An 11040-nucleotide genomic window follows, 5' to 3' on the forward strand; every position below is an offset into this window, starting at 1 on the left:
GCACGCCCCGGCCTTGCCCGCGCCGCCGAGCGGGGCTGCAGGCGGCTCAGAAAACCTCCGCCGAGCCTGGCCGCCTTTGGGGCGGGGGGGAAACGTGGCGCCTCCCATGGCCGGGGAGTCTCGGTTCCCGCCCTGCCCGGTCCCGCGGTGTGCGGGGAGAAGCCTGGAGCAGCTGCCGTCCCGGTCCTGCCGGCGTGGGGGCCTGGGAAAGGGATCCTCGCGTGAGATAAGGAAAGCTTAGAGCCAGGGTAGGCCCTCTCGAGTGTCCCCTGCCACGGGGAGCCACCTCCTATGATTTCCCAGTGTTTGATTTCAGATGCTTGAAGACCACGCTAACAGTTACTCAGGAGCTGTGTATTCCCCCTGAAGTGTTTCTTTCAGTTTATCTTGCCAAACTTTGGAGCATTGTGCTTTGGAATCTGAGAACTACAATAGCTGTTTGAAATGGGACTTGAACTGCCTCAAACACTGCATACCAGAGTAACAAAGTCAGGTTTTGGAGCTAACCCATGCTCTCTCTTGTTACACCTGAATGCCATGTGTTCTGTACGTCATGGCCTGTGAGATAGCAGCAACCATCCTTTATTTCCAGGCTTAGAGTCGTAGAATGGTTTGGGTCGGAAGGGATAAATTCATGGAACGATAGAATAGTTTGGGTTGGAAGGGACCTTTAAAGGCCATCTAGTCCAGCCCCCCTGCAATGAGCAGGGACATCTTCAACTAGATTGGGTTGCTCAGAGCCCCGTCCAGCCTGACCTGGAATGTTTCCAGGGATGGGGCATCCACCACCTCCCTGGGCAACCTGTGCCAGGGTTACACCACCCTCATCGTAAAAAATTTCTTCCTTAGATGTAGTGTGAATCCACCCTCTTATAGTTTAAAACCATTATGCCTTGTCCTATCACAACAGGCCCTACTAAAACATTCTGCAATTAAGCTGCAGCCTAGCTTCATCTTCTGTAGGCTACTGAATCTTTTATTCTTATTTTGACAGTGCACCAGATTCTGCAGAAGAGCCTCATGGTGCTCCTGCAGAATACTCTGTAACAGCATAGTCAGCTTGCAGTCTGGCAGGACAGTTCATTGAGAGTGCTCCTGAAGGATCCTCACGACAGGGCCAGATGAATTGTTTTGGCAGCATCATCCTGATGCCATCTTCCAGTGGAGCTTAGTGGCTCTTCCCCAGCTGCAGTGGCTTCACTGCATGTGCATTGCATGGCGTGTCCATACATCCATCTGTTCTCCAGGAAAGGAGGTTGCTGGGACCAGACTGCATTAACTGTCCGTGGTAGCCAGTATTTTCTTTTGTGTCTGCCCCTTGACTTTTTCTCAGGACAAAGGCTGTTTGGAATAGGCTTCGTGGGCAGGTGGCCCAGTCTCGAGCAGTCCTTCCTCCAAGGAGCAACTAGGAAAGTGCCCATGTGTAGGTGTCTATACACGGGTACAAAGTTACCTGTACTAGATGCCTATATATGGATGCTGTCTTATACCTGGAGTATGTATAAGGCTCGTATGCAACTTGCGTAGTAAGGCTTACACATCTGGATGGTAGGGGCAGCAATTCCTCACACAGGGTGTCAGTGGCTCTGTGATGGAAGAGTTGTGGCTCTGACCTTTTGTTGCCATTAAAACAGGCTGGTTGGTCTGCATCACCTTTCTGGCTGTTTCTCTGGTGCAGTACTACTTATTGGGAATGGTTTCTGCATCCTGTAGCAAAGAGGAAACTGAGCCTTGGTTTTCTACCTTCTGGGTATATTCAACCATTAGGTTAACGTGTGAGAAATGTGCAGTACCTCCATATCTTTTACCCATGACTTAGAAGCAAGTATCTGCATGTGTATTTGAGAGCCTCTGCACACAGCCTGAAGCTGTCCTGAAGATATTTTGAGTACCTATATGCTATGGGAAGAAAAATACGTAGGTGTGCATAGTTAATTTCAAGCAAATATGAGCTCAGTCTACCCGCGGCCAGGCTGATAACTCAGGCATGGTGCCACATTAGTGTCTCTGTTGGCCAGCATCTAGCCGCAGCATGGGCAGAAAGCTCATGTTTGCTTGTGGTCAAATACCTGAATCTAGCTTTCTCTCTCTTTCGCGCGTACGCATGCGCGCGCTCCTTTTTCCGCGCGCTCCTTTTTCCGCGCGCTCCTTTTTCCGCGCGCTCCTTTTTCCGCGCGCTCCTTTTTCCGCGCGCTCCTTTTCTCCATCCTTATCCATGTGCTGGATGCAGATTAACTAGGTGCTGTCAAGGATGGGTATGGACACGTGTTGCTTTAAGGCTGCCTTAAGACTTGACGTTTTTCTTGAAGGTTTTCTGGAAACACTGAACAGAGATTTCCAGCGTAGTGATATTGGACTGAAATGCCTGTGCCTTGCCTTAGGTCTGTCTTCTGCTTCCAAAGCTCAAAAAGCTCTTGTGCCTTTGAAGTAATCTCATATTAGAAAAGTAATTATTATTTCGTATATATTTCTTGTTGCTGTGGTTAAAATCCTTCAGAGTATCAGTGTTGTCTTGCCACCTATTAGCTCCAGTCTTCAAAAGTGATGTTTCATCTAAGTGGAATTTTGGGAGGTGAAGAAAATGATTATGTTCAAATTTCTGATTGTTCTGACGTATTTGGGGAACAGCAAGGGACCATGGTTTTTGGTAAGAATGTGTGCAGTACTACTGAAATACTTGCCTAGCAGAAGACAGACAAACACCACTAGCAATATATGTATTTGGATTTGTTGTACTGTAAGAGCCCCTACACTTTTTGGCTTGTCTCTTTGAAAACTGAGTATTGCAGATGGTAATAGGAACAGGGCGAGGAGAGACTGCAGTTCAGCAAGCCTGGTTGTCAGTACTTGTGAGCAAAAACAGTTTGCGAAGGCACCTATTCCTTTTCCCATCTAAATGTCACAGAGCCACAGAACGGTTGAGGTTGGAAGGAACCTCTGGAGGTCATCTGGTCCAACACCCTGCTCAAGCAGGGCTACCTAGCGCAGGTTGCTCAGAACTGTGTCCAGACAGCCTTTGAATATCTCCAAGGAGGAAGACTCCACAACCCCTCTGGGCAACCTGTGCCAGTGCTCGGTCACCCTCACAGTAAAAAAGTGTTTCACGATGTTCAGACGGACCCTCCTGTGTTTCAGTTTGTGCTCATTGCCTCTGGTCCTGTCACTGGGCACCATTGAAAAGAGCCTGGCTCTGACATCTTCTTTACATCCTCCCTTCAGATATTTGTACACATAAATAAACAAGTGTTGCAGAGCTCTGGCCTGGGGCTTCGAACATGACCAGTTTGTGAGCAGTGCTAGCTCATGTCTCACTGGGTTCTGTGCTTTGCTGCAGGCTAGCGCTGTTCATCCCAGGGAAGGTAAGTGAAGAGGTGAGCGAAGTTGTGCATCTAGCACAGAGAAAGAGGGAACGTTCTTTATGGCGTGTTTGGATAACCAGTAAGTGCTCTGATGCCTGAGAGTAATAAATACAGTGCCATAAATACATGGCAATCAGCCCTTCCACAACACTGGCTCAGCAGATTGAACATCAAGATCCTGGTATTGCAAGATGTGTGTTTTCGTTTTCAGATTATTCCTCTCCTGTTGTGCAGTCTCTTACATAGATTTGAATGCAGCTTTTAAAACAGCTGAGTTTCTTGCTCCCATTATTTTAGAAGATAGTTTTAGCAATTTGTTGTGCTGTTGGTTAGACATGTTCTAAATTCCAGTCTTAATCACATAGCTAACAAAAAATTAATCTAAATTTAGCTAGTGTCTGAAACTTCCCTCTCCCAACCAGGTATTAGGAAGTTTTGATTGTTTATCATATATTGTCAGATAAATGATTTTTAAAGTTGTTGTTCTTGAGGCTTTTGAAACCATTAATCAAGGGAAATTTCTTTAGTGGATCATATCAAGCAAATCTTAGTCTGTTGCATTTATCTGAATGATGCTGTTTAGTTGGCGTGTGCATAGGTTTCATTTTAAAAAGTTAATAAAAGCATCGCAGTGTTTGAACGTCAAGTCAGAAAATGCGATAGTAAGGTTAAAAACCATTGTCTGTGCCTGGTCCATCATTTAAGTTTTCATCTATATCGGTTAAAGTCTACAAAAGAAAATTACATCCTTGCAGTGATGATAATGCTTGAAATACTAAACTTCTGCATGTTAAAAAAACCTTATTTAAGGATTTACAGTTACTGTAGGTTAAGGTTGCGCCACTTTGGTCAAGTGTAGAACAGCCTTGTTTTAAAACATTCTGTTGCTGTTAAGCATTCGAACTGAACAAAAAGGCAAATTCTTAGAAATACTTGAAGGAAGCAGTGATCGTGGTTTTGTGAAGAGAGTCACTGACTTAATTCCCATCAGAAAGTTCTTGTGTGCATTGTACTAAAGACCTTAAAGACACAAAGTATTGCACAAATATTAAAGTATTAAAAAGGCGAGAACTTGGTGAGATTTCTGTGTTGGAGGAGGTGTGTCAGAGTTATTAGTACTAATATCTCTAACATTGTTTTTCATTAACATTTACATATTTTTCTAGAATATGCTTTTAAGGCCATAAACCAAGGCGGACTTACGTCTGTAGCTGTTCGTGGGAAAGATTCTGCAGTAATTGTAACACAGAAGAAAGTACCTGTAAGTAGTCTGTTTTTCAGGGGGAGGCTGGAAGGAGATGAGAAAAAAGGTGGGGGTGAGACTCTGCAACATTGATATTATATTTATTAGCACTGACGTATATTGCTGTTTGAATTGAGTATCTTACGATCGTTCTGCTTATTATGAGTTCTAGCTCCGTTTAGTGCTCAGTTGTACATTTCCTCACCAAGTGCTGTAATATTGGTTTTCTCTGTAGTTGTCAAAGGGATAACGCTAAAATACGAAGTTGGTCCTGCTGTACTTTAGCATGCATACATTACTCTGGCTTGTAAGGGCTGAGTTGTCCATAATCAGCTTCTTGATTTCTTTAATTCCTACTCAGAAACTGTTACACCAATAGCACGCGGAACAGATTTTCGTGAGTGTTTCAGCACAGTGGTAATGGATTGTTGACAAAGGGGGAAAACCCTTGTGTCTGAAGGGCAGCATGCAATAAGAGCGCAAGTTTTTGTATGTGTGTTCTGTTTTGTCAGAGGGAAAAGGACTTTGATGTTGGTCATGCTCTAGCTGTCACGCTCCTTTTCCAGTTACTGCGGTTCTTTATCTTCCCTATTCTCCTATTTCTTCCTTTGCGTGCCTGTAGCAGTAAGTAGTGGAGAGCCTGAGAGACAATTTTTAGCTGTTAGTTATTCTTTTGGGCTCTTCTGTAGATACCAGAGCATCCAGAGTCTATCTTTTTTTTGTACTTGAAGGACAGTGTTTTCTGTTAGATTACTTCTGTTTTCTCTTTAGGACAAGTTGCTGGATTCCAACACAGTGACTCATTTATTCAGAATTACTGAAAATATTGGCTGTGTGATGACAGGAATGACAGGTATTTAATTCACCATCTTTTTAAGTATCTGAAGGGTGTCAGATTTTTTACGTAGTTCGCCAACTTTGCATCACATAAAATAAATAAGTGTTCTAGGAGATTTGTTCCACTTAGTCTGGTTTTGGAGAACCTGCGTAGTTCTAATGTGTGTATTTAAAGACAACTTAATTGGGCCTGGAATTTGCATTCTCAAGCAATGCTAGGAATAAATGTGGTACATGTTCAGTGAAATTAATATTAGTTCTTTCTGTCTAGCTGACAGCAGATCCCAGGTGCAGAGAGCCCGCTATGAGGCTGCTAACTGGAAGTACAAGTATGGCTATGACATCCCTGTGGATATGCTGTGTAAAAGGATTGCAGATATTTCTCAGGTCTATACGCAAAATGCTGAAATGAGGCCTCTTGGTTGCTGTAAGTATAGTGTATGAAATTAATCTTTCCCATTTCTTGTCTAAGCTTGCAACTTCAAGTATAAGAAATTCTCACCCATTTTCAAATTGTGCGAGATATGGATGTAACTGAAGGAGTAAGAGGAATGAACAGGCAAATGAGAGAGCAGTGTTGGAAGTCTTGAACTGGGGCCATGGTTTTACCATTGACTCAGCATTTGAATTGGAGTGAATGATTTAGCCTCTTTGAAACGTGTGATGCTATTTCACTTTAGTTTTTGGGGCCTAGGCTGTTTGCACTGCACAGTGATGTCTGTGAATGGGAGATGTTCTTTTTACCCGTGTCTGTGTCTGGGTAAATATCACTGTTAAAACAGACATATGGAGGGTGCAATTATGCTTGTGCAGATTTTGTAGCTTTTTTATCTAAGCAGTATGTATAGGACAAAAATCTGCATAATTTTTGCTCTTAACTTAACCATGATATATATAATGTAGAGAAGTGCTTAAAAATATTTCACTTGCAAACATTTCTACACCAGTCCTGTTTTATAACAGCAAATGCAGCTTAAGTAAAAAAAGATGTGTGTAAAGTTGTTGTTTGTAGGTGTTCCTGGTCATCTGTGTGTTCTGAGGTGGTTTCTGACTTGTTTTCTCTCCTACATTTGGCTGTGAGCAAATTATAACCGTACTGTTAGGCTGTCCGGGAACTGAGATCAAAGACTTAATGTTTCCTCAATTACTTTTTCATTAAACTTTCTTTCTGGGTTTCTTTTTGTTTGCTTGTGTTTTTTTTTTTTTTCTTTTAAGGAGAATAGTTTCAGAATTGATGAATCACTTCTCGTAATCATAGTAGGCACTAACGCTTCTCACTAAAGAAGTAACATTCAGTGGTTGCACCACAGTTTCCATGATGGGGCTATTTTCCTATGCTGTAATGTTCAGGAATGATTGTTTCTTTCTTCCCTTGGTATTTCCCATGCCTTGATACTACTGGAAGGTGATTTATTTTTTTTTAAATTCATGAATAAAAATGTATTTTTCTTAACTTTCCTTCACCTTTTTTTGAAAAGATGATGGGAAATTTTCTTTATGTTGTAGTAATAGCTGCTCAGAAGCTTATCAGCTATAACTAGTAGTTAAAAGTTATGCAACTGTAAAGAGAAAATAATTTAAAACCTTGACCTTGTTCTGGTTTGGGGTTGGTGAGGTTTTTTTTGCAAGTATTGCTTTTGAGTTATTTTTAATATGCATATTGAGACTATACAACTGTAAATCTAGAAGTGTGGGTGAACACAGATGCATTTCAGTGATGTGACCAGTTTGTGTTATTTGAAGTCTGTCCAACTTGAAAGCATTTAGTCAAACGGTCTTCAAAGACTCGGTTTTATGTTCTGATATTTCCACATTTCATTTCAGATTTTTTTTTTTTCCTTTAAAGAAGAGAGGAAAAGGGATGCAACGAAGTGCTTTTCAGGATTACAGTCGAGAAATCTAGAGCTGATCTTTTAATATTTCCATTAATGTCAACATATTTGTAGAGTTGCTTTCTGGTAAAAGGCACATGTTAATAGAACTGTTTTTTACACTTTTAAAGTGTCATACAATACACAGGAAGTGAACTGTGGCAGGGTTAACTTTGTATCGGGATTAAACTTTTGTTATGTCCTGACTTTGTGGTTCTCTATGCACTGAGTGTGGCAAAAATGTTTCTATGTTTAATGAGTAGCCTTCTTTGGGAATGATAGAAATACAGTTTGCACTAAACTGAGTTGCACACCTGGTAATGAGATGCTGGTAAGAAATGGCAAATTAGAGATAAAGAGGAAATCACAGCTTTAGGTATTGGACTGGTTCCCAAAAACGTACTGCTGTGCATGCACGTGTAACATTGGAGGGGAGTATCTATTCTATTCTTCAGTTGAACGAAATTGCTAAAATTGGGGAAAGACAAAAATTAACAAATTTTCTCTTCAAGGTATGATTTTGATTGGTATTGATGAAGAACACGGCCCTCAGGTGTACAAGTGTGATCCGGCAGGTTACTATTGTGGATTCAAGGCCACAGCTGCAGGAGTTAAACAGACAGAGTCAACCAGTTTTCTTGAAAAGAAAGTAAAGAAGAAATTTGATTGGACATATGAACAAACAGTAGAGGTAGGCCAGCAGAGGGAAATAAAGATTTGTTGAAGTATTTTTAATGAATATGGTGTTATGTAGGCTTGTGATATAGAGGAATGCAGTTAGGCATTTCCTGTTTTCTTACAGTTCTGTATTGCTCCCAGAGCAAGTATGGCTATTCCAACCAGAAAATGGTTTTATTTTGCAAGTGTTTAAATAGTCATCTAATCTGCTTTTTCTGCTTTCCATTAGCTGAAGCAGAATCTATAATTGTAGCACTCCCACTGTAGCTGGTGGTTGGTTACTACAGTGCTTGATTCTGGGGATACCAGTACAATTTTCTTTTAGTGACACTTAAAACAATCTTCATGTTAGAAAGCATTTCAAACAGGATGGGGTAGTGTTGTCTGTCGGTTTAGTAAATATAACACCAGCCGTTATGCCTACTGTGAAAACTGTTGTTCAAGGCCCATTATAAAAATGTATCCTATTTATAAAATAGGTCAATGAACTTATTTTGTAATCATCCTTACTTTTTCACTTACACTGTAGAGATCTGTCTAAAACGTCCTCTTCCATGGCCCACCTGTTTCTCCTGCCAGGCCTTGTTCTTCTCCCATAAGGTTGTGTTTCCTGCATCAGGAGATCAGCAGTTGAAATGAGGAATAATAACCTAAGCAATTGACCCCCCGTAACATTAAACGGAGTACTGTATTAAGATCCATGTGAATGCTATGCAGATTCAGATCTTCAGCTAAATTACTTCTGAAGTCTGCGTTACTGTGAAAGTACCATTTAAACAGAAAGTTCTTCAGCAGAAATTAATGTTTTATATGTGTGTATCTTAATAAGTACTGATTTCCTTAATATGTGATTCCTTTAAAGAGAAGATCCTGAGAGGGTTGAATAATCATAGCATACTGAAATTGAATGTATTTGAAATTCCCTTAGGGACTCTTTTTTATCCTGGCTAAATAATTTTCACATTAAATGTATTTTTGTATTACTGCTTGATTATACTGTGCTTGTCTCTTAGTTGAGCAGTTAGAGGTAGATGAAACTGTCTTTTCATATTCTTGTTTTTAATTCATGAAAATTCCATGGTATGGTGCAAATACTTAATTGGTAATTAATTTGCCAGTCAAATCCTGAATGTGCTTCTATACCTTTTTGTTGTCTTTGTTAAAATGCTGAGATTGTGAATGTAGATCAGACACTGTTACTCTAAAAGTCGGCAGTGACAGGGAGAAGCACGTTTGGCAAGCAAAAGCAAGAATCATGTTTTTGTGTTTTACACACACACACACTCACTCACACTCACACTCTCTTCTTAAAAGCTTGTGGTGTGTTAGAGGTAATGCTCCATGGATTAGAGTTTTGGGGGTTTTTGTTGGGATTTTTTTGTTGGGATTTTTTTTTTCTACAACTTGGCAGTCTTCTGGTAAGGCATCTATATAGTCTTATGGAATTATTGCAGAATCAGTGTATTATCAACATATTGAAAATAAACTTTAGAAAAGTCTTGTCTGGTGTTCTATACTTTCTAACACATTACTAATCAGAATTAAATGCCAGCATGCCAGAATAACTGATTTGATAAGCATCTGGCTACATAGCTGTTTTATGGAACTTCTTTTGTGCTCCATCATCATTTTAGGAATACATCTTTAGCATTATTATGACCCTACTGCAGGGTTAAGTATGAGTGAGGTTGCAAAGAACACCTTTTAGAACAGGTGATGATTAGGGTGGGAAAAAAAATAAGTTAAGCCATGATGAAATGCAGCTTTTAAAAACAGCCAACGTAATTTTAATTACCAGAAGAAAAGCCAAAATGGAAGCTATGCAAGTGACATGTGCTTTGAGTAATCTTGGATTGTAATGATGTTGGTCTGTCTTGTTTGCCACTAATGAAACATGTTCTGTCCTTGGGACCCGGGGTTTTAATCTTTGCATGATAAAAGGTTTTGGTTTAGTTGTGGGGTTTTTTTCTGCTACAAAAATGAGATGTCCCTTTGGTTTTTGTAGATTGGGCTTTTTAGGGAGAGGACCGGAGAGGGACTGTATTCTTTAACAAGGGGAAACTGTTTGAAACTTTTCAGCTGTGGTTTTGAGGTGGAAGGAAATAACTTAAAACTAGAAGGAAGGGTAGTTGTAATGCTATATCTATTTAAAAAAAAAAAAGTGCTTTCTGTTTAATGATAGGGTTTTTTTGTCATCTTTCAGACCGCAATAACATGCCTGTCTACTGTACTATCCATTGATTTCAAACCTTCAGAAATAGAAGTTGGTGTAGTTACAGTGGAAAATCCTAAATTCAGGTAAGTGATCAGTGTTGATAAAACTTGGTGTGTTTCTCTGGTTATGTGCAATTAGTTTTAACTTCTTGTGTAACGGTAAGTTGAGAAGAAGAGATAAATGTCAGAAGCTGACGTTTTGGAGGGTTTTTTTTTTTAACTTGTAACTCTTCAAAATATGTAGGGATAAAAGACACTGTTTTAAAACAACAACAACAACACAGTTTTAAAATGTTTGACATGGTTAAAGGGATCCAGGAGAGAAAAGTGTTGCCTTTTGTTTCTTAAAAGGGTATTGCTTTATGTGATGATTAAAATATAGCTACATCTGGTCTAGATGATTTTTCATGCTTAAAAGAATAAAAAATTTTCTTTGTGCTAGTATCTGGAGTCTACTTCCAAATCATAGTCATGACATCTAACGCAGTGAAGTCTGTTTTTGTATTAGGGAAAATTTTGCAAGTCCCTTAATTTTTTCAATCCTTTTTGAAATGGGATCTTTAAATGACTCTTGCTCATCTTGTAATTGTAGCAGTTTTTAACTTCTCCGTTATATAGTTAATAGATTATGAATTTGTATGATTTGTCATATTTAAATTTGACAAGATTAAAAGACCCTGGATTTAAAAATCACTGCAGTGATTTGGAACTGGCTGAGTACACTGCATTCCCACCTAGCATGAAAGCAAGACACCTGCAATTTCCTCCCTCCCCTGCTATTGCCAGAACCTGAGCACAGTGCACTGTGCGCAGCAGGGTTACTTGGTCAATCTATTGA

The 11040-nt window shown here is 40.1% G+C and overlaps 1 protein-coding gene across 1 annotated transcript in view; it reads left to right on the forward strand.

Moving 5' to 3' along the window:
- Positions 1-106: 106 nt before the first annotated feature.
- PSMA6 (proteasome (prosome, macropain) subunit, alpha type, 6) overlaps positions 107-11040 on the forward strand; it is a 12073-nt gene continuing 1139 nt past the window's right edge. Inside the window, exons 1-6 of the mRNA XM_009319463.1 lie at positions 107-221; positions 4526-4620; positions 5374-5455; positions 5711-5866; positions 7823-8001; positions 10192-10286. Coding sequence (XP_009317738.1) covers positions 107-221; positions 4526-4620; positions 5374-5455; positions 5711-5866; positions 7823-8001; positions 10192-10286 — 722 coding nt within the window. The remainder of the gene's footprint in view (positions 222-4525; positions 4621-5373; positions 5456-5710; positions 5867-7822; positions 8002-10191; positions 10287-11040) is intronic.

The sequence above is a fragment of the Pygoscelis adeliae genome, unplaced genomic scaffold (assembly GCF_000699105.1).
Source record: "Pygoscelis adeliae isolate BGI_AS28 unplaced genomic scaffold, ASM69910v1 Scaffold71, whole genome shotgun sequence".
NCBI lineage: Eukaryota > Metazoa > Chordata > Aves > Sphenisciformes > Spheniscidae > Pygoscelis > Pygoscelis adeliae.